This window comes from Marmota marmota, unplaced genomic scaffold (genome assembly GCF_001458135.2).
Source record: "Marmota marmota marmota unplaced genomic scaffold, marMar, whole genome shotgun sequence".
Taxonomy (NCBI): Eukaryota; Metazoa; Chordata; class Mammalia; order Rodentia; family Sciuridae; genus Marmota; species Marmota marmota.
The window spans coordinates 3,544,792-3,572,783 of NW_025999896.1; the positions used below are offsets into that span (position 1 = coordinate 3,544,792).

The 27,992-nt window shown below is 38.2% G+C and overlaps 2 protein-coding genes across 4 annotated transcripts; one reads left to right on the forward strand and one right to left on the reverse strand.

The window, feature by feature from the left end:
• Positions 1 to 41: 41 nt before the first annotated feature.
• Positions 42 to 14,073, reverse strand: LOC107158047 (protein SCO1 homolog, mitochondrial). The gene is made up of 6 exons (XM_015504495.2): positions 13,763 to 14,073; positions 12,705 to 12,795; positions 11,107 to 11,304; positions 10,347 to 10,439; positions 5,963 to 6,078; positions 42 to 947 (listed from the first exon to the last, which is right to left on the reverse strand). The coding sequence occupies exons 1-6, from the start codon at positions 14,045 to 14,047 to the stop codon at positions 813 to 815; spliced, it is 918 nt and encodes a 305-aa protein (XP_015359981.1). The 5' UTR covers positions 14,048 to 14,073; the 3' UTR covers positions 42 to 812.
• Positions 14,046 to 27,924, forward strand: Adprm (ADP-ribose/CDP-alcohol diphosphatase, manganese dependent). 3 transcript variants are annotated; one of them, XM_048798080.1, is made up of 5 exons: positions 14,046 to 14,202; positions 23,237 to 23,863; positions 25,098 to 25,214; positions 26,478 to 26,584; positions 27,515 to 27,644. In XM_048798080.1, the coding sequence occupies exons 1-4, from the start codon at positions 14,046 to 14,048 to the stop codon at positions 26,549 to 26,551; spliced, it is 975 nt and encodes a 324-aa protein (XP_048654037.1). In that variant the 3' UTR covers positions 26,552 to 26,584; positions 27,515 to 27,644. The 3 variants fall into 3 exon arrangements, with proteins under 3 accessions (XP_048654037.1, XP_015359979.1, XP_015359980.1); XM_015504493.2 differs by lacking the exon at positions 26,478 to 26,584 and having other exon boundaries at positions 27,515 to 27,924; XM_015504494.2 differs by lacking the exon at positions 26,478 to 26,584 and having other exon boundaries at positions 25,098 to 25,210; positions 27,515 to 27,924.
• Positions 27,925 to 27,992: the final 68 nt, after the last annotated feature.

The following is a 27,992-nucleotide window of genomic DNA, read 5'->3' on the forward strand; positions in this document are numbered from 1 at the left end:
ATTACACACCCACGCTCTACCAAGAAGAAAAGTCATGCTTGTTCAAGTTGGAAAGCTAAATATATCTTTATTTTACACTCAGTGCAATGTGGAACACGCACATAGTCTGCGTCACACCTAGTATCTACGTCCTCTGATTTTCATTTGGTGTATCACTGAAAACCTGGCAAATTTAGCTTAAAAAAAAAATCATAAAAAAGACCCCTAGAGGAAATGAACTAACAGTTTAGTCCAAATGACAGATTATTCATCTTCATTAGTCAAATCAGCATCTGCTGCCAGAGGAGTGAAGGCAAGACTGACCGTGATGATCGTTAACAAGGAAGACTAAGCTTTTGCTTTCAAGTATAAAATTTAGCCCTGAATGGCGAGTGCTGAACACAACTGTTACCAGCCATCAGGAGTTCAAGGCAAAAACAGTGAGAGCACTATGGAATTACACTTCTTTCTGTAAAATTCAGTCCCACAATCTGTGTGAGCAAGGAAGGGTCCAACACACAGGGAAAGTGGCAATATTGCTCCAAGGGCCCTGTTCAAGGGCATGCCAGTGCCTCTCCCTGAGGCGTCTTTCTAGGAGCTCTGCTCTCTACTGCCTTCACTTTAACTTGGTCCTCTGGACGCATGGTGGCTACATGGGAAACTTTGGGTTGTGATCCTCACAGTTCCAAGAATCTTGGCTGAATCCAAGGGGAACATCTCATATAGCACATAGATGTTCTCGTGTAGGCTGCATATTATGTACACTGGCTCCTATGGGAGACAAAGCTTCCGTCCTCTTTGGCAAGAGAACAACATCCACGATGCTGCTCTGGCTACCTCTTTTTCATGTGTGCCCTCATGTGTGCAGCAATTGAGCCAGCTATCTCTGCATTCTTCTTATTCTGTCCAAAATAATCTAGAAACCCACCATCTGGTCCAATCAAGTACATTATTATCGTATGATCCACCTGCAGAGGAAAGGTAGAGGGAGAGAGATGACAAAAAGATCAACAAAATAGACCACTTATTTTACTGAATAAATACTACAGAATAAGAGAACTAATAACCATTGCAATGCATCTATTTTTATGGAATGGACTCTTATATATAGTAAATTCATAGCAATGGATTGTCTAAACTCTGTGTTCCAAAAATCTGTACCAGCTATTGCCTGTAACGTCAGCTAGCACCCAGAGTTCTTTTGATTAAATTCTTAACACCCCCATATATCTAATCTCTAAGAAAGAACCCACCTGGTAAAAATGGCTGTTGCAGGCTTCATAAGATCATAAGTGCTTGTGGAAGAGCAATTCTACTTTGCAAATACCTTACATTTTTGAGTAAAGTATCTCAGCTGACCCCTTAACCAGGGTAATAGAGATGCCCCGTGAAATTAAGTGTTGGTAAAAAATTACTTTCCTTGCAAGTTCTTGGGTGTATTCCTTTATGTTCTAGATAGAACTCATTATTGTCCAAATTCTGCTTACCATATTTTATGAGAACTCAGAAAACTATTCATTTGTCTAATTATTTAATCTATATGTCCTAATACAATATTTAGTCCTGATATTAGTAATTCAAATAAACAGGAAGGCATGTTTTTCTCCCCTACCACATTTTTATATATCATGAACACCATCTGAAGCAAATCACCTGGAAGTGCCTCAGGAGCTATAAATACTATATCCCTAAGGAGTCTGCTAAAATCTAGCATCTATTTTTCTGATTAAGTTCTTAAAGTGTCCCTCTAACTTAAGTTCAGATTAGTCATCAATCTTTTTAGCTAGTTGCTTCCATAAAATCCAATTTTAAAGAGCAGATTTGGCAGTATAAGTCCTTGGGATTTATCGCAGGCCTGATTGCTATTTGGCGAGACAGGAAGACAGGAATGTGCTCACACATACCAACTGGAGCACTCCCCAAATTTACCCCCAAACACATTATGTGTCTGTGAGATTATTATATTTTAATATACACATTCTTAAAGACATAGCAAATGGAAAGGGCCACTTGCCTACCCCATAAGGAAAGAATGCATGCAGGAGAGCTCAAACAGCTGGTGCCTTCCGTGTGCTATGGAAGAATTTACTGCAGGACCAAGACAGGGGCTTAACATTTCTCTACATATTTGACAGAGAAATTAGAATTAAGTCTCCAGTTCTCTAGTCAAACCTTGCTCTGTTGCTTATGCATCTCTTTATCCCATGTCTTCCTTTTTCTATTATTTTTCCTCTATTCTCTTGCTCTTAAAAACCATAATTGCAGTTATGCTGGACTTATTCTCTGAGTGTTCTCAATATAAACTACTTTCCAATACATTCTTCGATCCATATCTGTCACACTTGTCAGTGGTCACTTCTCAATATTTCATTTGAGTTGTGGGCAGGGCAAAATTGACATCTATTAAAAGTTCTAGTAGTTCCTAGTAGAAGAATGAAACTAGCTGTAACTGACACATTCTTTCACATGTTGTTTCCACTCCTGAGATAGGCATTTTCCTGTACAAATGGTGCACATGCTGGGGAGGGTAAGTTAGAGAATGCCAACTCTCACCTGAAACTCAAGCATCCTCCTGATTCTAAAGTCCACAATATTTTTTTTAATCATCATGCTGCTAATCTCTAATTCTACTGGGCAACAGCAACTAAGCTCTTTTAATGCCAAGTTATGTACACACACACACACGCACACTTTTTTTCAAAAGGTAAATGCATGCACATAAAAATTCAATAAATTTATATACTTTAGTCTTCTTTCTGTTCTGGATCCCTCAGTTCTCAGAAGGAACCACTGCATTCTTTCAGAGAAATTTTCTGCCCCATATTCATTTTTATACATCAGTAACACACCATTCTTTCTTCTCACTTAACAATATTCAGATCATTGTTCTGTATCAATACGTATATAATAGCTTTTAAAATAATGGTTGCTTGGTTTTCAGTCCTTTCTCTTTACAAACAATGCTACAAGTGCATAGGATAAATTCCCCAAAGTAGAATCTCTAGGCTAAAGAAAGCATTTGACTTTAGATATTGATATATACTGCCAAAATGCCCCCTTGATGAGTGTATCAGTTTTAATTCCTATCAATAATGCATGGAAGTGCCTATTGTTCCAAATACATTCCAACAGTGTATTTCCAATTTTAACAATATATTGACAATACATTTACAAACTTTCTGACCAGTGCTGAAGTAATAGGTTAAAAAATGGTATTACATTAAAAAAAAACACATTTCTTTTATTATGAAATTGAATTTTTCCTAGGTTTGAAAGCAATTTGTGTTCTTTTTTTCACCCAAAAGTATTTTCCAACTAATGCTCATAAAATAAAGCAAAACTTTTATAATAGAGACTTAGCTTAAAGGAATCCCAAATGTTTGCCATGCCCAATTTACATATACTTTCAGTCTGAAGAGTCCATTCAAAATCCAGAAGCTTACCTTTTATTACTGTTGTCTGACATTAGGAAAATCTCAATTCCACCTCAGGTTGATCTTTACTCCCTTACTCCTCATAGGTCCTTTTTTTTTTTCTTTTTTCTTTTTTTGGTGCTTCTAGAAATGGAACCCAGGGGCACTCTACCACTGAGTTGTACTCCCAGCCCTTTAAAAATTTTTATTTTGCGAAAGGGTTTCAATAAGTTGCCCAGGCTGGCGATCTGTCCTCAGCCTCCTGAGTAGCTAGGACTATAGGTGTACACCACCTTGTCTGGTGCAGGCCTCTAGATCCTTCTTGTCTCCCATACCATCTTGTGTGTGAAAATCTGTAACTTCAGGGGATATAAGTTATACTAATGAAAAACCTAAGAAGCTGGAGAGTGTCTCCCCCTATTGGTTGATTTAGCAAAAGTACAGCAATGAACTCTGATGCTTATCAAAAGATCAAATTCTACCTCAGTAGACCAAGCATATCTCAAAATAGGATCAAAGATACATTCTAAAGCCTCAAAGAAGTCTCCATAAGACTTATATATTTACATTTTAATTTTTAATATTAAAAAATTAATATCCTGATTCTGGATTAGCTGCATTATGAATACAAATTTCAGGATCCAAACCTGTGTTTTCTTTCGTTTGCTTTGTTTTCTGATCTTGATGGCACCTAGCTATATACTACTAGCTATAAACATGAAAATGATGTATCCTCGCTGCATCAAGACCAATCAATGAAGGCAACTACACAATCAAAGAAAATCGTAGAGGGGCAGCTAGAGTACAGTTGGATATCTGATAGCAGTTTGACCCAAACCCCACTTCTGTGGTAAGCAGCATTTTGGTTTTAGCAAGATATCTCTTGATATTTTAACTGGATATTATAAATTTAAATTTCACAAGCTATCAAGTTTCATTTGTAAAATTTTTGTTGACATAATTAGAACTATAAGACAAGCCTAAGGAGAATTACCTAGCTTAGGTTGTACATACTCATAAAAAAGTTTGTGTAAGGCTCCTCTGCTCCCACTGTCATGTTAGTTAAACTCAAAACCAGTTAAAATAACTCTGTATAGAAAAAGCACAGAAGTGTAAAAAGTCCCTTTGCCCATGACTTCCTCTCTTGGCCCCGGGACCCCTTTGCTCTTCTTTCTTTTTATGTCACCAGTGCTTAAGAGGAAACCACAGGAAGGTCTGTCCACTTCCCTTAAACTCAGGGCTTAAGAAAAAATGTTTGATTTTCTCTTGTCCTCTTCTCCCATGAACTCAAGTTTCCCTAACACTATGAAGAACCGGACCTAGAAGGTGCACACAATAACTCTGTGGGCTTGATTAAGACAGAAGGGTCAAAAGCCTGCTTTTAATTTAGGCTACAAACTATAGGGGCGCATAGTGTGTTCCAGGTTCAGACGATGCAGAAACCACAGTGGGCAGTAGAGACAAAGTACTGCAATGAGATATCCCTTCTGCACGTGGCTCTAAGGATACATCACGGGGAGCGGGAGAATCAATGATTTAGGGTGTTGCCCCTCCACACACCCCAAATCAGCTTTGTAGCTGGAAAGGCTCTTATGATTAATCACTTTGCTCAACTAATACAGAAAAACCAGAGTATAAAAATTGAAAAAAAATCTGTGATAATATATCAATTCAGTGTCAATGCAAATGTGATAGGAAAAACTGTACTGAGAAGAAAACAGTGGGTTGGAGTGGGGGCAGTGCTATGTCCGTTGATGCTGCAGCACCATGAGTGCTGGTGCATATGAAGGCAGCTCTTTAATGCAAGAGCTATAGATGAAGAGCTTACTAGAATTTCTGTTCCTCATTAAAAAACACATATTAACTCAAACTGTGCAAGGCACATAGTTGATATGCAAATAAACTTCACAGAAAATCTACCTTTCGTCAGCTTTCATTTTTTTCTCCTGCTTTTCAGAACACTCACCTAACCCAAAATGCAATTCCTCATGACCTACAACTGCTTCTATAAAGAAGCTTATTTCTTACTCCTCTTTATTAAGAAAACCAATATAATGTTTTTTAAACTAAAACTAAAGTAAGCCTTGCCTCCACAAAATGGCTCCTCTTCATTTGTAACATGGTACCAAGGTATCCGATTTTATATTGCCTCATAGATATATGTGCCACTAGAAAGGATAGATATACAATTAAATTATAAAAACACCAAATATAAACTAAAGTCATCTTTAAAACATATGCTTCTTGCTGGGTGCAGTGGTGTACACTTGTGATCCCAGCTACTCAGGAGGCTGAAGAAGGAGGATTGCAAGTTCAAGGCCAGCCTGGGTAACTTCCAAAACAATGAATAAAATGAACTGCAGAAGAAGTTCAGTGGCAGAGCATCTGTGGGTTCAATTTCCAGTAACACACACACATATATAAATAATTCTATTCTTTTAAATATCCCAAGGAATTTGCCATAATCTCAAGCTTTCTTTCATCTTGGAAGCCAGTCAGTCATTTAATGCTTTATAAATATTCAAGATCTAGGAGCTAGCCCGTGGGTTAAAAGCAGAACACTGACTTACTATGTAGTCTTCATCTTCATCTTTGGGGCCAGGACTATAATATACTCTATATGCTCTGGCCACTTGATCAATCTCTTCTTTTGTGCCAGTCAAACCAATAAGTTTGGGAGAAAATTCTAAATAAAACAAGAAAAAGACAGTAAAAAATGAGAAGCTAACAAAATAAACATTGCTACCTCAAAAAAATAAAATAAAATAACATCAGTTATAAAACAGTGCCATTGCTACGTTTCCCCCTGCGAATCCCCAAACACTTTTTCATGATTCATATGCTGAAAGTCTTATTTGGTTGTTGTGTTTGGTTGTTTTGCTGTGGTGCTGGGGATTGAACCCAGAGCCTTAACCATGCTAGGCAAGTGCTCTACCACTGAGCCACGCCCCCAGTCCATTTTCAAAATTCACATAGAACAAATGAAATTCTCCTCTGAACTACATATAGAAATTCAAATCTTTTTATGACTGATTAGGAAAGATCCAGAGGGAATACATTCCAATAATTTAAATGACACTTTAAATTAATGTGCTTTTATAAAATATATAGTTGAAATACAATGAAGTTTAAAAATATTCCCATGAATTAAGTACTAGTTTTTCATTGCTTATATGAGAAAAAAACATTTAAGATCATATTAAAATATCTGCATCTGGGGCTGGGGATGTGGCTCAAGCAGTAACGTGCTCGCCTGGAATGTGCGGGGCTCTGGGTTTGATCCTCAGTACCGCATAAAAAAATAAAATAAAGATGTTGTGTCCACCAAAAACTGAAAAATAAATATTAAAAAAATTCTCTCTCTCTCTCTCTAAAAAAAACCAAAAAACTGCATCTTATTTTCCAATATCTTAAAATGGATATTAGGTGCTACTCTTAATTTCTGATAAAGAGCTGAACAATTAATTGATATCCATTATTTCAAGGACCAATTATAGCAAACTCAGGGATCAGGGTAAACCGTAGCATGTACATGCTGTTAAAGTTTTTGAAATGTATGTAAATGAGCTAATGGAAGTCATTTAAAACACTGGATTCATCGGACTACTGAAATACCAATCGAACATTTGGTCCAATGGTACACAAGCCCATGTTTGTTCCTTGGACTAATCCATTCTAAATTGAGGAATGACTCGGGTACTGAAAAAGCAAATTGGCTTATTTTTCTTTTTTACTCTTTGAGTAAATAATGAGAAAGGTGAACAAAGCCTAGTTAGCTGCATATCCAAACTTTTAAAAGTTGAACTTCTGAAACTGCAAATTTTCGAAAACATTAACTAAAAAATTTTAATCTCTTTCATTTCCAAATGTAACTAGCAATAAATGTGTGTATGTGTTGTGGAAGAAAATTACCACATAGTTGGTGTTTCAGTTAGTTACAGCAACTCAGGAATCTATTCATCTGAGAATATTATGCTTTAGTAATATGTGATAAGAATAATTGCTAATAAACACATTTAAATTAGAGATTGTGTATTACCCCATGAGTTAATTTATAAATAGCTGGTTTTAATTGCTTTTGGACAAAACTATGCTATTGGTTCTGAAAATCGTACAAATTACAGGCATAAATTTGGCTTAAATGTATAAAACAACAACAAAAAACTATAATTTTTTTCTATTATTTTCTCCCTTTTGGCAGGGGGTACTGGGATCGAGCCTGGGTGGAATATATCACTGAGTCACATTCCCTGACCTTTTTATTTTTAGGCAGGGTAGTGTTAAATTGCCCAGGATGTCTTTTAGCTTACAATCCTCCTGCCTCAGCCTCCCAAGTAGTTGGGATTATAGGCATGCACTACTGTGCCCAACAAAAACTATGAACATTAAGAAGAAAACATAAACATCTGTCAATTTCAGTTAGGCAAAGACTTCTTATACACCAAACAAAAGATACTACATATAAAAGAATAAACTGATACCCTTGGACTTAATCAGAAATAAAACTGTTTTTCAAAAGACACTGTTAAGAGATTGAAATGACAAGCCATAGAACTGGGAAAAAATATTAGCAAATTGAATACTTGATAAAGGACTTGTATCCAGAGTAAAACTAATATACCCATATATATATAGTCATACATACACACATGCAAAAACAATAAAATAGACAAAAGATGTGAACAGACACTTCACAGGTAGCAAATAAGAAATTAAAAAATGCTAATAGTCATTACAGAAATGATATTAAAAGCACAATAAGATACTACCATTAAAGTAGCTACAATTAAAAACATTGCCATACAAAGGGTGGTGTAAATATGAAGAAGTTGGAACTCTCATTTGCTGCTGGCAGAAATGTAAAAGTATACAATCATATTGGAAAAATTGTTAGTTTCTTTTTTCATAAATTTTTAAAAATTTGTTAGCTATAGGTGGACATGATATCTTTATTTTTGTTTATTTTTCATGTGGTGTTAAGGATTGAACCCAGTGCTTCATATGTGTGAGGCAAGTGCTCTGCTACTGAGCCACAACCTAGCCCCTAGTTTCTTAAAAAGTAAAATATACTCCATCTGATCTGGTCATTCTATACCTAGTTGTTTACTCAAGACAGATGAAAGCATGTGTCCATGCAAAGACTTATACATAAAAGTTATTACTTATCATAAGTAAAAACTGGAAAAAAACTGTACATCAGTGTCTACTTAAATAATAAAAAGGAGTGGATTATGATACATGTCATAACATAGGGGAATCTCAAAATAACAATGCTGAAGGAAGGCATTCAAAGAGGGTATATATTGTATAATTACATTTTTTAAAAATGGACCTTTATTTTATTTATTTATATGTGGTACTGAGAATCAAACCTGGTGCCTCACACATGCTAGGCAAGTGCTGTACCAGTGAGCCACAACCCAGCCCCTATAATTACATTTATAAAAGCCACTAACAAAGGCAACTATTATGTAACTGTAATAATAGAAAGCAGTTTTGTGATTGCATGGAGATGGGAGGATTAACAAGGTAAAGGAAACTTTTGTGGGTCATGGAGATGTTCATCGTTTGATTATGGTGAAAGTGACATGCTCCCCAGCCACCTAGTAGCATAGCCAACTCACTGAACTCCATGAAAAGCAGAGGTAGGCTGAGGTAGGTTATACAGCAGGTGGTGAGCATGGGCTGTGGCAAGCCAGGGCACTACGGCCTGTCATACCGAAGCAGTCTGGTTATGGCCTGGTGCAGACACCCGCTCCACATACAGCCTCAGCCTGGAGCCCAGGATCATGATCTACCAACCTCACAGATCAGAAGGAAAATGAAAGTGGGGCAAACCCAAATAGGGATCACAGGACCAATCAATAGCATTAATACTTTCCAAACCCTGATTAGCATTAATTTGGACCAACAATGATGATCCAAGTGCTACAAAAACCCCTAGACTAGTACACTCAAGTGGCAACCCCTATCCAGTTCCTTCTTGCCTTGCCAGAGCTGTATCTTTGCTTCCCACTCAAATAAATCCTACTCTTTTACACTCATTCTTCCTCTTCAGTGGGTTTCATTCTTTGAATTAATGAGACAAGGGCTGGACATGTAGCTCAGTTGGTAGAGTGCTTGCCTAGCATTCATAAGGTCTTGGGTTCAATTCCCAGAACCATCACCAAAAAAAAAAAAAAACGTAAATTCATGAGTCAAGAACCAGTAAACCAGTAAAGAAGAAATTGATGAGGCCTACAGTTTATGCAGACTCTATCCACCAGTAGGTAACCAACTATACATTTTAAATATGCACACAACTGTATGTCAATTATACCTCAATAAATCTGTTAAAAGTAATAAGATAAATAGCAGGTACTTCACAAAAAAAAATGTTTACATAACTTGGAGTTTTAGAGAATGTGCACACTAGGTTGTTTTGACTAGGAATTAAATCAAATGCACAATAACTAAACTGTACATTCCTAATTTTTGAGTTCCTATACTGAAGAAACTTGAACCCAGAGAAATTAAACAACTTGCTCACACTAACAACTGAACATGTGTTATGAGTTCAAAATACAAATTTAACAACTCATCTTTAATTTTCCAATGTACACATTCCCAGAATATACGTTTCTCCTAATTTTACAAGAAAGGAAATGAGGTAAACTAGAACTAGAGGAAATTTGTCCTTGCTCTCAATTCAAGGCTCTTTTTAGTTCATATATGAAGGTCAAGCCAAATCCTTCCTCTTGATAAAATACAAAGAGTGCTGCACCAGGAATTGAGAAACCTGCTTTTCATTTATTAACTAGCCAGGTCACCACTGAGTTTCACCTTTTTATTTGCCTGTAAAATTGGTGATAATGCTGTTTGTCCTATTTTAAGAGGCACTGTAAGCTTTAAATTAGTTGGTATTTCAAAAACTGTAAGAACTAAGTAGATATAAATTATTATAAACAAACATACCTTTCACATAATTTGCAATGGCTTCTTTTGTATCTCTCTCTGGGTCAATGGTGATGAAAAGTGGAGTTAAATTTGGCAGAGATGGAATACTATCTGGAAGAAAGTTCCAATTAGTATTCACAAGTGTAACAGCAAACTGTTAAGGAAACAAAGGGACATCTAACACTGGAGTGGAGAGGACAGGGAAGGGAGTAGGTCTGTATATTTATCGTCTGTTGTGTGGAACCAGGTAAAATATCCTATCAAATACATGTGCTGTTATGGAAACACTGTTACTCTGGATCCCATCATGTGGCCATCTTACTTTCTAATCTGATCCAGTGTTTACAGTTTTTTTTCCTACCATATCTCAAGAGCAAAATGAATATTAATAAGGATTAAATATCCCAAAGCTCTTCATTTGAAGGAGGAAGCACCCTTCCTTCTAAATGGTATTAATAAAAATACTACTAACTACAGATCATTTCAGATTTCCAAATCTAATCATCACTGGGGAGAAGGCACTATATAAAAACAGAGTTCAGGGACGTCGTCAGGCCACAGTGACAATTTTAAGTGATCTAACATTTACTATCAAAGCAAGTTTCTTTTGGTAGAAGGAAGGTTACAGAATCAGAGCAAGAAACAAGCTGAATGCCGAGATTTTATGTTCTTACAAACTAAATATTCATACTGCCCCACCTAACATAATGCAGGAAATGAGAAAAACAGTAACGTAAAGTAATCATAAATAGTATAGAGTTAGCAATGGCTTTCTTACCTATTTCATCCACGACATGAATCATTTTTTCTAGTTCTTCTGGACAGATATCAGGGCAATGAGTGAAACCAAAATAAATCAATACCCACTGGCCCAGGTAATCCTTGTCAGTTTTGGGTTCTCCTTCATGAGTTGTGAGGGAAAATGGTCCCCCAAGTAAAGGCTTTCCAATGCTTCGCTGCCGTTCCTTCTCCAGCTCTTAAAAAGACACATACATAACACCAAAAAGTCATTCTAACCAAATATACTTGATACATGGTTAGCACTATATTAATAGACCATGGGGGAGGCACAAAATGTGAACAAATTGTTTGTTTTCAATAAGTTAAAAATCTTTTCAGAAAAATAAACACAAAACAATAAAACCAAATTAAATGCCTTGATATGTATAAGAAAATGGCAAAACTATTTCATCCTCTTCTGGAACAATTCAGCCAGTAACATATGGATGTTACTTTTCTGATTCTTATGGTTATACTGTGATTACACTGGAGAATTTTCTTGTTTGAAGGAAATAGTGAAAGTATCTGGAGATGATAAGGCATCATGTCAACAAATACCATCAAATAATTTAGAAACACTTAAGGTTACCTCGTAGTAAATTTTCTAAGTACAACAAACACTATTGTAAAATGAAATTACAAACCAAAATCAAAAGCTTGCATATTTAAATTTGTCACTTATTTTCCTTGCTTTGCATATCAATAAAATATTGATCATAATGCAAAACAGTCATCTTTATCAATATCAATACAAACTTATATTCTATACTAAAATTCTACAGAACCAAGATTCTACAGTCTATGAATTCTCATTCCCAGATTTAAACATTACTCTTTGTATAATGGCCACTAAAACGGCTCTAAAGTTAAGAACTGAATCAGATTTAAGCAATATCTTAAAGATTTAATTAACATTTCTAATCCAAATCTTAAAATCCTGAAATATTCACTAAAATATAAAGTTATTTTTTTTCTCCCTAAACATTTAAGGATGCTAATACACAACAATGCCTGACTCTCCATCAACCATGGTCAGCCTCTGGTGCTACTCACTGGTTTGCAGGATCTACTCTCAGGCAACCTTCTCTCACCCCAAAGTTGCGCCTTCCTTTGGGCCCTAACAGCACCTGGAGTTTCCTTCTGGTTTGCCAGAATCTCACCTAGTGAAACCCTTTCTTTCTGTGTCTGTTTCCCTGTCATGTGCACCTAAAAGACTGGATAGCACTTTAGTCATCTTTGTATTCTCTGGACTTCATACAGTACACATTCAAATCTATTCGAAATAAGTCTTTTAATATTGTTGGAAAGTGGGATTGTGAATTGATTTGGAAAAGTAAAAGACATTGACTGAACATGTGATATTAAAATATTCTGTAGTGGTTAATTGTTCTAACTTTCAATTTTTTGGTTTTGATAAATGTGCCATGGTTATATAAGAAACTCAGTGAAAGTACACTGGGAACTTTCTATCCATCTTTGCAACTCTTCTGTGAATCTAAAATTATTTCAAAACAAAGTTTTTAAAACAACAATGAAAAAAAATGCTAGTCCAGACTTAGGATTTTATTCAGACATGACCTGATGATATCTACTTACTCTCTGTCTTTTCTTTCTTGAAGTACTTCATTCCAGCCAATAAAGCTCCTCCAATAGCAAATGTGAATGCTAAAGACTTCCAAGAAACAGGCTACTGGGGCAAATATTAAAAAAATAAAAATTCTAGTAAGTCACAAACATTTAACCATGCTGAAATTAATTTCAGGAGTTTTTAATATGCATATACTCAGGTCATGATCTTGTTAAATATGCAGAATGTTTCAGGTTACAATGGGATGATAAAATACTGAAAGTTTCTGCGAAGGCAGTTATAGCTGAGTTCTGAATACAGTCAATTACAAAGGTAGTCATTCCAGGGGAAAGCCTCCCCCCAAGTTATTTTCTGTTCATGTGGAAAATCAACCCAAAGAGGGTCAAGTACCATGACTATTAGTATGCGTGAACTTTGCTCCAACTGTTGATTTTAAAAAACAATTACCAGCCTGTGCTGAAAACTGAAAATACACATAAAATAAGTGAAATTTTGCAAACTGCATCGAATTACTTCCAGGCTCTTTCAAGTTTCAAAATAAGAAAGATGTTTGCCACCTAGGGGGAGCTCATTAACCCTTTCCACAACTCCGAAAACCCAGTTCTCTCACCTGTCACTAGAGGGTAGTAGCTCTCAATTCTTTTGGGGTCAGAACTAGAACTGGGGGGTGGGGGGTGGGGGAGGGACCCAAGAAATAGGTGTATGCACACACATCTAAAATCACCTATGTTTCAATTTCAGAAGGGGGATTCAACAGACAGAAATTATAGACGTGCTCTGGCACTTCAATTATAGTGGTTTGAGAACCTTAAGAAAAAACTGGAATCTATGTGTTAAGTCCAAGCCCAAGTATCTAACCCCGCAGAGAAGGTGTTGGTTTTCAAGTTCTCGTAAACACTGGCTACTGATAAACCAGGGGAAACGGGATGACATTCCATTAGGCAGGTAAAACCGCCAAGCTGAGGACACTTTCAGGCTTGACCGAGTAGTCTCTGAGGGTTTGACCAAATGGAACGGCTGCGGACAGCGGCGACAGGAGCTGGAAGGGCTCCAGGTGTACACTCACCCCAGGTTTAGAGAGGCGCGTGCGGTCTCTGCTGCCCTTCGACTCAGGACCTGACGACCCCGGGGGTGGCGGCACCGCGGTACTTAAGGGCCGGCTTCTCAGGCAACTGCCGGGGAACTTGGAGGCCAGCCGCAGCGCCTCATGCCGCGCGCAGCACTGCGTCAACAAGACTCTAGCAGTCCTCTCCGCCAGCACCCAACGCTCGATTCCGCTAGGAAGGAGACGCCAAAGTTGGCCACCTGGGGACCGGATAACCCGGCCGAACCCTAATATCAGCGCCGCCATGAGCTTTCGGTACCGTACCTCCTTTGACCCGCCCCACCACTTCCGGTGCCGCTTCCGCTTCCTCCGGAAGTCGCAAGAAGCCGCTCTTTCCGCTCTGCTCGGTGGTGGTGCCCTAGCTGGTAGTCTTGAAGCCTTTGCCGAGGAGCCAGCGCGCGGTAGGTGGTTCCTTGGGAAGCGGGCCCTGGAGCGGGCCGAGGGGGCGGGGACAGCGGGGCGGTGGAGAGGGGACGCTTTCAAAGGTCCCAGCTAGACCGGGCCGGGGCGGTACTGAGCCCTGCTCAGATGAGAGAAAACACTGGCCGCAGTCTGGCAGGGCTGGGCATCCCCTTTCCCTCCACTTTGTTGGTCATCCATCTCACCCTGGTCCAGCCCAGTTTGGACGCCGGCCAGGGGAAACTATGGGGTAGTTGATTCCTTCACACTTGCAAAATATAAGTGGACCTGTTGCGCTTGAAATAATCCTTTGATTTAAAAAATATTATAAACAATTTTTTAAATTTGTGCGGTTAGGGTGGTAAAAGCGAGTTAAGTGTAACCAAAATGCCCAGCACTTCTAAGGATACATTACATCGTAAACTGATTATAAAGCACAGTGCTGTACCGAGCATATACTGCGTTAACCCTCCTTAATTCAGTCGACAGGGGCTCCAGTCTCTTAAAATACTCTCACTGCTCCCTGCCCCCTTCAATTTTTTGATTAAAAAAGTTGCTGATGGCTTCCTCATCTGAGACCTTTTCTGTTACTTGGATACAGGCACATATTAATGAGACTAAGGTCTATATAGGTTGGTTTATTTTTGTTGTTGTTGTTGCAGAGAGCATTGATTTCATTTGCTTTTGTTAAGTCTCAGTAGCTGCAATCTTCATCACCACCCCACCACTTCTGTGTGGGGCATTTCCAAAAATGCAAGGGGGGAGAAAAAAAACCCCAAACCCCAAATCTCCTATCTCCTTATTTACATGATTCCCATTCTTGTGTGATATTTTCTTCAACGTGTAATAGTGAGAGAAAGGCTTTACCTTCATGGTGCCCCACAAAAATTCCAGGAACCAGTTGAGAGGAAATTAGGTTTATTCAAAGCTGACTTTGAGTAAGACAGAGGAGACCTTTCTGTCCCAAATCTCCATCTTCAAGGACTCAGGGGTGCAGAAAGCTTTTTTGTAAGAAAAAAGGAGGCAAAGAGAGACAAAAGGCAGGAAATATACATTTTGTAATATACACTGGTAATATGAATATATATTTAGCTAGCCTGAATATATGTCAGTCTTTATTTCCTTGGCATTTTGGAGCTCTGGTTCAAGAGGACTTACTCAGAGCAGAAGCAGCTATTGTTCCACTGATTACTGGATTTTTGCAAAGAATTTTGTTTTCCCTGTGATTTGACCCACCTAGCCAGGGGTGCTGCTCCCTAACCCAGTAAGTTGTAGTTCAGTAGGATTTGTTTTTTTCATCCTAAAGTTCAGCTGGAAATTTCTGAAATTTATGCTCAAAATTAGAAGAGTTGCTAAATGTTTCCTTAGCATTTCAGATCATTGTTTGTCAAAACTAATTTTTCTATCTTAGTTCCTGTGGTAAGATTTTCCTCCTTATTTCTATGTATTTGTTTGCCCAGGGAGAAGTTTTTTCATGTAATCGAAAAAGGACACAAAAGCAGCTTTCTTATTAAGGCAGAATTATTGTTCATTTCTTCAAATGCTCCATTGTGGGTTAACTGAGCAAACATATATTTTATTGAATTTGATGTTTTTTAGCTGGTATATTAAATTTTATTTACTAAAGTGATTCTATTTATCAGAGCAATTTTACAAGTTTTTCACATTAAGTTTATACTTTTAGATGAAATTGCAGCATCTAAATCAGTTTAAAGCAGGTATTTTAGATCTACTTTGGACAAATGCTAATAACACCTTTGAGTCTGATGGACCCTTGCTAAAAGGTATACAAAGTGATATCTAGTGTGAGTCCATCACTTGTATCACTACTGTAAACCACTGAGATCACCAAATGAAGTTTTTGCTTTGTTTTTTTTTCCTATTCATATACTTTCTTTGAGAAAGAAGGGCATGAATAAATACCATTTATATTTGTTCTAGTAGTAGTTTCAGGGCTTATTAAATTTTGTTCTTAATAAAACTTTAAGGCTAGTTTGACTAGGGTAGCTAAGCCTAAACGTTTTGTGAAGTTCCTGACACTGTAATATGTTGGCTTCATCTTAGGTGCAAACCACTGCCCCATGTTTGCCAAACCAGGAACATTTCTGCCTCAACTTTCCTGTTATGGTAGCATATAACATAGGTTTCAAGATCCCCTCCCTCTCTGGTGTTTTCAAAGTCTCTGCATATAAAATCTTTGCCAACTGGCCCCCTTCTTGAGACATACGTGGTTCTTTAACAGGATCTTATGATGCTGGAACCTCCAATCCTTTTCTTTTGCTTTGACAATGGTATAAAACATACTTTTTAGTACAGGGCTGTCTTCTTTCATAAGTTCCTCTTAGAAGCTTTGGGGCTTATTACAAGGAACTTCAGCCTTCTGACTCTTAGGTGTTATAGAAGTTTTATTGGTATTGTAGCAAATTTTCTGCAGTTAAGAATCCTTGATGTATCTTACTTATTTTTAAAAATCACTTAGGTTCTTCACAAAATGCTGCCTGTTTATATTGCACCCAAACTGGTAGCCTTTTTTTTTTTTAGAAAATACTATTGTTATTCTGTTTTATTCTAGTTTTAATTGAGACTCAGTAAACAGATATACTCTTAGATATAAAATTTAAAAATCATTTTCTTGTTTACAGAGTAGTTGCTGTGCATTATAACTTAGCTGCATCTCACAACAACATTATGAGGGACGGTTTTAAGTTCTGAAGCTTTCAGCAGCTCATGATTATACCTTTTTTAAAAACTAAAGCTTAAATAAGTTAGCAGATAATAAGTGGTGCAGGCAAAACTTTAAGAATAAAGTTCACTAAAAACTTGCTATTCTCCTTTCTCTTCAAAAGCAAAATACATTCCTAATTCTCAGGTCCAATTCTTACACATTGTATTGTCTCTCTACTTCAGAAGCTCTTGAAAAACTTCATAGATTTCCTTATACTGAGTAGAGACTGAAGGGCTGCACCCCCTGGCCTGACCAGAGATGGGTGAGACTGAGAAATTTCTGATTAACATAATCTAGCTAAATCTACATATGTATGTTTTCTTCCTTTTATCCTACTCTGCCTTCTCTTGTAAAAGCTATCTGTATCCCTATCTCTTCTCACCAGCCCAGTTCCTAAAGAAGTTTTTTTTTGTTGTTGTTTTTTGTTTTGTTTTGTTTTTTGAGTGCTGGAGGTCAACTGCCCTACCACTGGGCTACTGGGCTACATCCTCAACCCTTTTTTAATTTTTTGAGACAGGGTCTCCCTAAGTTGCTGAGGCTGGCCTTGAAATTGCAATCCTCCTACCTCAGTCTCCTGAGTAGCTGGGATCACTGGCATGCCCCATTGCACCCACCAGGAAGACGGAGATTTAAGACAGAAAGCTCTCCTCTGTCTTTCTCAAAGCTGGCTAAATTTTTACAGGATTGATGATCAGAAAAGCCTATTCCCTCTGGTAAGATGTTTACTGAACAGGTCTTCCTGAGTTCCCTGGGCATCTTCCTGAACCATTAAGAAAAAAAATAATAAGCCAGAGAAGTAATTTTTTGCCCCCTGGTTCTTTTTACTTCTGAGCTTTTCTCTCTGTCTCTGGATGTGGCTTTGTCCTCCCTCTTGCACTTAGCAGGCCCCATTGCAAATTTAAGTTTCTGTTTTTCAGAATATTTTCTTTAATAGAAGTATATGTTGCCTCCCTACTTTTGACCTTATTTTTAAAAGCTGCATTTAACATTTTGGTCTCTTCTACCCCAGAACAGACTTTCGGTATGCAGTGTGTGCCCCTTGATAAGTTTTGCCACCTTCCTTTAACTTTCTTTAAAAGGTTGCCAAATCTTGGGGTGTCCTTCAAGTTCCGTAAATTGAAACTGTGGATCCAATGAAAGATGTTTTTGGTATTATGGCAAAAAAATTAATTTGATTTGGCTTTTAACTTGGGGGAATTTATTGGCTCATATAACTAAATGGCCAAGGATAATTCTAGTAGAGACAGGTAGATGCAGGTGTTTAACTGCTGGTTCCAGGAATATACTTTGTGTTGGGAGTCTCCCTGAGAGCTCCCCGGGCCTTTCAAACATGGTGGTGGGCAAATTGCCAGTAGGCAGCTAGAACTCCCCGGGCCTTTCAGATAAGGAGCCCCTAATGCAACATGGCGGCGGGCAAGTTGCCAGGGGGTGGATAAAAAGTTGTTTTGAAAATTTTCTTGGGCTGGGAATGTGGCTCAAGCGGTAGCACACTCGCCTGGCATGCGTGTGGCCAGGGTTCGATCCTCAGCACCACATACAAACAAAGATGTTGTGTCTGCCGAATACTAAAAAATAAATATTAAAAAAATTCTCTTTCTCTCTCCCTCTCTCTCTCTCTCTCTCTCTCTCAAAAAAAAAAAAAAAAAAAAAAAAAAAANTCTGTGATGAAAAATTAGCTGTCAACCTAATTGGTTTACCCCTGAATGTAATCTGCCCTCTTACTCTTGTAGCTTTTAATATTCTCTCCTTGTTCTGTATGTTGGATATCTTCATAATAATGTATTTTGGAGTTGGTCTATTATGGTTTTGTATGTTTGGGGTCCTGTAGGCTTCCAGAATTTGGCAGTCCATTCCATCTTTCATTTCTGGAAGGTTTTCTAAGATTATTACATTCAATAGATTGTTCATTCCTTTGGTTTGGACCTCTATACCTTCTTCTATCCAATGACTCTTAAGTTTGTTTTTTTTTTTATGACATCCCATGTCTCTTGGATGTTTTGCGCGTGGTCTTACCAGCCTTTCTGCTTTGGCTATAGTCTTTTTGAGTTGATAAACTTTGTCTTCATTATCTGATGTTCTGACTTCTATTTGATCTAGTCTATTTGTAATATTCTCATTTGAGTTTTTGATTTGGTTTATGGTTTCCTGTATTTCTATGATTACTGTTTGATTTTTTTTTTATATCTCTATCTCCTGGTAGAGTTCATGTTTTGCTATCTGAATCTGCTTATGCAATTCATTTTCAAAGTATTCTTTCATTGTTTGGACTTGCTGACTAATGACTTCTTTAAGATTCCATTCCATCTGAGTCAGGTATGCCTTGAGTTATTTCTCTGTCCATTTTTCTGATGCCTCTAGGTTCTCCTGTAAATTTAAGTTATCCTGCATTGTTTGTAATCCTTTTTTCCCTTGTTTTTTCATGGTGCTCACATTACTTTCTAACTCTGTTTGACTGCTGTGTTTCTGTTTTCTCCTATAAATTTGTTTTGGTTTTTATAGCTCCAAGATCTCTCCTTTGTGTTGGGAGACAATGTTTAGAGATGTTGGATTTAATTGTGATTTAAGGTAAATTCATTAGTTTCATTAAAGGCCTACAGATTTTTATGGCATATATAGAATTGAGGTTTGAACTTAGAATTTTATGTTAAGGTCGGGTGATTTGATAGTATGGAGGTTAGTATATGTTAGCTTCTTTGGGGGGTTGCTCAAATGCAGGCGGATATTAATAAGAGAATAGACAGGAGTACTTGGGGGTAGTTAAGGGCTTAGGCGGACTATAGACCGACTCGTAGTATTCATCTATTTGCATTTAGTAAATTATACATAATTGGGGTGGTCATGCTTAAGAGGGAAGATAGGGAAAAGGTAAGGAAGCAAACCAAGAAAGAGAGAGGGAGAAAAGAAAGAAAGAGAAAAAAATAGAAAAGAAAAAGAAATGATAAAAAAATACAGTAAAATAAAAATTTCGATTAAAAAAATTAATTAAAAAAATTAAAATTAAAAAATTTAAAAAAAAAGGCACTGTTAGGCTTCTATTTTCTTCGCTTTTCCAGTAGGTGGTGCTGTGCCTTCCGGGCCAAGATTTTGCCCTCCGGCTGTAGGAAACAATCCGTGTGAGGCCGCTCCCACCTCCCCCACCTGGTGTCTCTCCAAACCTGTTAGCTTAGGTTTATTCCTGGTCTCTAGTCTCCTCGATTCTCCTGCCAGACAGGCCTTCCCCAGTGTGGTACCTCTCCGCAGTTCAAGCTACACTCTGGGCCTACAGTTTCCTGGATGTGGAGTGTGGCTATTGGGAACCGCCCCTTATTCTTTCGATTCCCTCCGATAGCCACTCCTCTGAGAGCTGGCGAGACAGGTTTCGATTTCTCCGCTGGTGGGAGGGGGGAGTTGGAGGTCAGGTGCCTTTACCTTTCCCCACGCCTCTATTCACGCTCACTCTGATAATCACGCCCCCAGAAAGCCGGGGAGAGATTTTATGCGATTTCCCCGCTGTATGGGAGAAGGGCTAAATGTCACACACCTGTTCTATCGCTGAACTTGCTGCGATCTGTCGGAAACTGGCGATGGTGATGTCAGCTCTCCAAGATGGTGGCCGCTCAGTGGGTTGTCCGGTGTGGAGGACAGATCTGGACTGTTTCTCTCCCCCGTCTCAAACCCAGAACTCAGCCTGGAGCACAGTGAGGGCACAGTTGGCAGGACCCCACAGTATCCACAGCACTGTTACTCTGTGTTACTGGCACGCCGTTTCTGGCTGTGGGGCGGGCTGCCGATCAATTAGCCTGAATCTCCGGGTGCACGGTTCAGTCGCGATTGAGCCCCAGTAATTGATCCTCGGGTGATGGAAATCCTTCCTCTAGGTTTCGGTGCACCCCAATTTTGCTGGAAATTCCTAACAAGATAGCTTTTGGCCGTTCTAACTCATTATTCACCTGCGCAGTGACGTGGTAAACGGGGGTGATGCACTCTATTCGCCACCATCTTCCCATCCCCCCATGAATCTTATGCAGGGCGGACATGCGTGCACAGTAAGGTGATGACCTGACCTTTACTATGATTGGCCTTGGGAGCTTCCTGGTTTAAGATAACTGACTCTCACTTTCTATATAAGCTAGAACCAGCTTGCAGTAAAGTGCTTCATCTTTGTCACTGCTATCTGTGTGTGTGCATTTTAATCTCCGACGACGAACCTTGGCCTTTCATTGGTGCCGAAACTCGGGAGAGGGTTAAAACCCACTTTTGGGTCTCTCTTCCTTCTGAAGTGCCACTCACCAGACGACCTGATCTCTTGGTCGCTCCGAGTGTTGTGGTCACTTTCCTTTCACTTTGTATCATTCAGATTTGCTTCCTTCATATTGAATTATTTCTCAGTTAACTTTTCTCCTTAAGTTCAAGTTGTAGTATTTGCTAATATGTCCCTGGGCTGATGCATATTGAGGAAGCTTGTGTTATGTGCTTACTCCTAAACTGGTCCGGAGGAAACTGGGCTTTTATAGGCCAGACCTGGTTTATCTATCTGTCTGCCATTCCCTTTCCCAGTCAGCGAGTAAAGGTCAAATGGCAAATGCTAAGAGTAGGGAATTGGGTAGATACCTATCTATCCAAGGAAAATTGGGGTGCTCTTACTCAAAGAAAATGAAATGACTTCTGGTCAGGCAAAAATAACAGCTGTTTACTGAAGAGAAGATCAAATTAATCCGGACTAAATCCTCTCTAACTGATCCACGAACATATTATCACCTTAAAGGCTTTGAGTTTAAATATAAAAACAAATAATCTCATCTGGCAGGGGATAAGAACATTCCCAGAAACAGTTTTCTGTTAAGCTTTGCTAATAATGTTCATGGGACATACTTGCTAAATTATCTTTCTTTTAATCTGTACTTGGAATCACAAATATTTGAAACTAATAAGATGAGATTTTCAGCTGACTTAGATGAGTTTTGATTTCTTGTAATTGTTCTCCACCTGAAAAGTCAGACTTTCTTTAATTTATAGAAAGAAGATACCACCCCAGCATGCAGACTTATTGATAAGTCAGCATATTTATTGACTTGCTAACTGAACCGTTTCAGATGGGGACTGCTGGAAGAAATGAGCAAATTAAAAACAAAACAAAACAAAAACCCATGAAATCACCAGACCATTTTTCTGGATTTCTCTCCCTCCCTCCCTCTCTCCCTCCTTTCCTTCCTTCCCTCCCTCCCTCCCCACCCCTCTCTCTCCCTGGTACAGTTTTACCCGTTTTAGGAGTACTTACATCCAATGAGATTGAGGAAGAAAGGAAAGTAGCTGAAGCTCCTAACTGGATGGATTAAGTAAGGAATATAGCATTAGTGACAACAGTTTTGATTTGAAAAATGCTCCTTTGTTTAAGTAAGTCTGAAGTCTGACTCTTATTCCAATTATAGAGTTGTATTCTCCATCTGTTAGGAGTGCTTTTACAACGGATTCACATGTCTGTAGACAATTAAATAGGAACTCCATAGATATATCAGGCAGATGACTGGAGACTGGGAGTCTGAAAGTAATTTTAGCCAAATGAATTTTTAGAAACAACTAGGTTTTAATAAATGCAGACACTACCACAACAAGTTAATTACGATAGCCTTTGTAATAAAAGTAGTTGGTAATTGAGGATCTTGGCCTTTGATTTTTATCTTTTTTAAAATGACAATCCCATCAGTGTCAGTTTGTTTTGGTGCTGGATATTTTTTTTTGTCATTGTTTAAAATTATTCCTCTCCTTTCATGTCTTTACTGTCTCCTCCATTTACTTTAGATATAAACTATGAGACACTTATTTTAGATGACCAACCTATCAGCAAAGAGAAAGACCCAGACTGACACAAAATAACCCATAATGGGAATCTGATGTATACATTACAATGAGTGTAATATATGTATACCTTTTCAAACAACCTTCAAAGATGAAATTATTTGATGTTTGTGGGGAAGGATGTATGGTGTTTTTTTTAGGTGAGTCAGTATTTATTGTAAATTAGAAATTATTCCATATTTAAATTTGACTTTATTAGAATTAGAATGCCTGTTCATTATGGAATAGTGCCTGTTTGTAAATTATTCCTCTTCCAGAGGATAAATTTGTCTGTATTAAGATGAGAATCTGAACCGTTTCAGAGGCTTAGTATTTTAGAGTTAAGACTGTCAGTTCTAAAGCTGATGGATGCTTTCTTTTTCAAGTTGTCTTGTGAATTAACTAAGTTTAATGTTCATTTTGTCATTTTCTTTAGTCCAATCAGAAAATTAAGATGTTTTTAACTTAGTTGTCTTTTTTTTTTTTACTTTCTTCAGTTTATCTAGAAACCTGTTTGGAGGTTATGGCTGATAAGGCCAATCCTGGAACCCTCACTGACAATTCAGAAAGACTCTTCTCCTTTGGAGTAATAGCAGATATTCAGTATGCCGACTTAGAAGATGGATACAATTTCCAAGGAAGCCGGCGGAGGTACTACAGACATAGTCTCGTTCACTTACAGGGTGCCATTGAAGACTGGAATAAAGAAAGCAGCATGCCCTGTTGTGTCCTGCAGCTTGGAGACATTATCGATGGCTATAACGCACAGTATAAAACATCAGAAAAGTCCCTGGAAGTTGTTATGAACACATTCAAAATGCTTAAAGTCCCAGTTCATCATACATGGGGAAATCATGAATTCTACAACTTCAATAGAGATTATTTAACACGCTCTAAACTTAACACAAGGTTTCTAGAAGACCGGATTGTAGATCATCCTGAGACCATACCCTCAGAGAATTATTATGCTTACCACTTTGTACCATTCCCTAAATTTCGGTTCATTTTACTCGATGCTTATGACTTGAGTGTCTTAGGCGTGGATCAGTCTTCTCCAAAATACCAGCAGTGTATGAAGATACTGAGGGAGCACAATCCAAATACGGAATTGAATAGTCCTCAAGGTGAATTATTCCTTTGAGCTGAGAATCTAATACATTGTCTTTAAATTCTTCAGCTACCTTTTATTCAGCAGGAAGATGGATGATTAAGGTAAAAGTATATTGTCGCTATTGTTCAGGGTCAGGATTTCTCCCAAGCTTTGATGTCACATGGATTGGTTACAACATGATCGAAGCTTCATTGTTTTAACAGATATTTGAATGCCCATTCTAGGCAGATCACTTTGCAAAATGTCTTTTTTAAATGGATGAAATCAAGGGAATTGGGGTAGGAGGTGGGCAGGACAAACAATCATGTATTAGTTTTCCTTCATTGTTACAAAGTACCTGATGTAATCATCTTATAAAGGGGAAAGGTTTATTTTGGTCCATGCCTTCAGAGAGTTCATCCCATAGTCACTTGGCCTTGTTGCTTTGGGGCCTGTGGCAAGGCAGCACTTTATGGCAGGGAGCATAAGAAAAAGAAGAAGCAAAGAGAAAGAAGCAGGTCTGGTACCCCAGTATTCCTATCAAGGGCACTCCCCCCCCCGCCCTGACCTAACTCCCTCCCACTAGAACCCACTTCTTAAAGGTTTCACCACCTCCCAGTAATGCTGTGAGCTGGTGGCTAAGACTTTAACACTTGGGTCTTTGGGAAGAAGACATTTCAGATCTAAACTAGAGCCACCAATGAAACCAATAAGATTATTTCCACAAAGTACTACCAAGAAAATAAGAATATGGTGTTATAGAAAAGGACTAGGAGTACTATTTTAGATTAGATGATCCAAGGATAGAAACATTTAAGCTAATATCTATAGGACAGGAAGGAGTTATACTTGGAAGAACAAGGGTAGGGAGCTAGTAGAGGGAAAGCAGATGTGAAGGCATTAAATGGAATAAGTGGCAGTATTGAGTAACCCAGGAAGGGGCCAGTGAGGTGTGAGATAATTTTGGAAAGTAAACAGGCACAGGAGTGTGTAGTGGGGTCAGTGGACAGGGAAAGGAGGTTCTGTTTTCTTTCTAGTGTAATGGAAAGCCAGTGAAACTAGCAGAGGAATGTCAAGACTAGGAGTAAGATACAGGAACTATTAATATAGCACTCAAGAATAAATTCTTGTCATTGCCTATTTTAAGTCAATTACTGCTAATAAATATTCCTACAGAAAAAAAGCAAGTGTCCCTGCAGTAGGTAAATTTAAAACCCAAATGAGGGAGAAATGACATTTTCTGGGTCTAACTTACTGAATTTATTTAGGACTTTCTGAGCCCCAGTTTGTCCAGTTTAATGGAGGATTCAGCCAAGAACAGCTGAACTGGTTGAACGAAGTTCTTGCGTTCTCTGACACAAACCAAGAAAAGGTGGTGATTGTGAGTAAGTACTTAAATTGTTTATCTGGTTGCAGTAGCATTTTAGAGATTGAAAAGCTAGTGTTTAAAGAATACTAATGATATTTGTGTTCTGATATCCTCTTTCTATAAGATGGGTGCTTAGTCAATGTTTTAAATTAAAATAAAGCCTGAACCTGAGATTAATATTTGCAAATGAGTCAGGAAGGAATTGTAAAATAACAAAAATATATTGCCATATATTAGAGTATGTGAGTTGCCATTTTAGGTTTCAAAGCAGAATTTCCCCAAGTGGGATCAGTTCACGTATTAATTTTTAAATGAGAAATTCATTTCAGGTCCCGTTTCATATTTTAGCCTTGGGAGCCCTGGCTCCTAATTTCTATAAAATAGAAATTACATTTCTATTTTTAACATGTTGATCTTTTTGATGTAGTTAAAAACATGTAGATGGTACGGGGATGTTTGTGCTGCCATTTGGTTGTCAAGCATCAAAGTTTGGAAAAGATGAAGTTCCCTCACAGGTTATGGCTGTGACACACCACCATTTGGCTCAGTAATAATTAGTCTCAGAAACTGCAGTACTTGACTTGCATCTACTCTTTTGTTCTTCCACTGCTAGGCTAAGAGTATGGGAGCTGGAAGAGACCTACAGATCGTGTTGCCAAACCCTTTAATTTTAAAGATATACTGAGGCCTCAAGAGATGAAATTACGTAGCTAAAGTCACATAGCTGCTGAAAGAATTGAGACTTTAAAAATCCCAGTCCCCTTTCCCCTCTGTCTCATATTCTTTTCATTTCTTTTTATTGATAGCAGTGCACCTACATCTGTAGTCTCTTAAATTTCTTCACCATTGCTGTAAGTTTAGAAACTGGTTAAGTAAACATTTAACAACTGAGCACCTTAGGCTCTCTTTAGTTAAGTTTAGTGGAAATTTCCTTTTGTTTTTATGTGCTTTTAAATTTATTGTGGCTACTCAGAAGTTATTTTGAGTTTTGGCCATTCACTTGGAAGGACAGAATTGCCATTAGCTGAGATGGGAGACACTGCAGGACAAGGAGGTTTGGGTGGAGAGGGCCAGGTGCCGGTTTGGAACCACTGTTTGAGATGTCTATTAGATATAATATGCCTGTCATACATTAGTGAACATACTGAGTGGGTAATTTAGACCTCAGAGTCTGAAATTCAGCACAGAGGCTTAAGCTATCTATCATAAATGTGAGAGTTGAAAGAATATAGATGATTTTTAAAGCTATATAAATCACTGAAAGATCACCAATGCATAGGTATAGATAAAGAAGTTCAAGGACCAAGCATTCGGACACTCCTGACAGGATACTGGGGAACTGAGTACTTCTAGGAGAAGGGGGCAACTAATTGTGTAATTTGATAGGTAAGTCAGTGTGGCTTCTACACAGCCTCTTTGGCCTCTTAGACCTTAACACAGTTACTGTGTGTGTGGATGGGCATGTGCTCGCACCTATGTGTTCTTAACTGCTTTAGGGCTCTGTTACCCTCACCCCCTTTTACTTGTATTATAAGTACATAATAAGCAAAAGCATGTTTAAATTTCAGAATAAAAATGAACAGTAGCAGGACAAAGAAAAGATTTACTGGGAAGAAGCAGAGATCAATGAGCCATGATATCTGAACTTCAAAGTGAAACTGTGGCCTGATTGTATGTGTGGTCTAGACTTACAGATGTGTTGACATCAGGAATTCAAATTCTCCTGGCTCTACTTCCACATATCTCCTGTGGGGCCCGATATAATCCTCCCTGCTTTAATCAGTTTTCTTATCTGTGAATTAGATATGGCCACCTGATCTCATGGGGGTGTTCAAAGTCTTGTGATTCAGTTCTGTGGCATTGTTTATATAAATGACACATAATCCATAGTCAGTCCCTAAACTGTTCTTTTATTAGTACTATATCTTTCTGTATATATAACATTCGTGTTTAAGAAAATCAATAAAATTGAATTCCTGCACAGCATCTGCCTGATTTCTGGCTGCTTTTGCAGACTTCCTTGGCATAGGTGCCCTTGATCTTCCTTGGTGTTTGTGCAACTTGAGACTGTGTATAGGCCTCAGCGATCTCAAGATTTTGCCTGTTCAGTAGCTTTTCCCACCTCACCCTCCTTTCTATGCTCCAGAGATCCAGGTGTTGATAGCCTACTACTTCACATATGTGGACTTTCTCTGGTCTCAGTCTATTTGGATGAGGTAGCAATACACTTTTTTTTTTTTTTGTAAGTACTATTATTTTTTAATGTAAAACATTTCTTAATTGGCTCATAACTTTTTTTTTTTTTTTTTTAAACAGGCCATCTTCCCATTTACCCAGAGGCCTCCGACAGTGTGTGCCTGGCCTGGAACTACAGAGATGCTCTGGGAGTCATCTGGTCTCACAAGTGTGTGGTGTGTTTCTTTGCTGGTCATACTCATGATGGTGGCTACTGTGAGGATCATTTTGGTGTGCACCATGTCAACCTAGAAGGAGTTATTGAAACAGCTCCAGTCAGCCAAGCCTTTGGCACAGTTCATGTCTATCCTGACAAAATGGTGTTGAAAGGGAGAGGCAGAGTTCCAGACCGAATTATGAATTATAAGAAGGAAAAAGCCCTCAACTTTTAGTCTGACTTGTTTTATTTGCCTTTGAAGGAAGAGAGTGACTTTGCTTGTATTTGTCCCTGCTATATAAAAAGGAAAACAAAATAAAAATTCTCAATCCCATTGTTCTGTATTCTGCTTACATAACAAAATGTATACTTGGCTTCAGTGTGTTAGTTGATAAAATATTC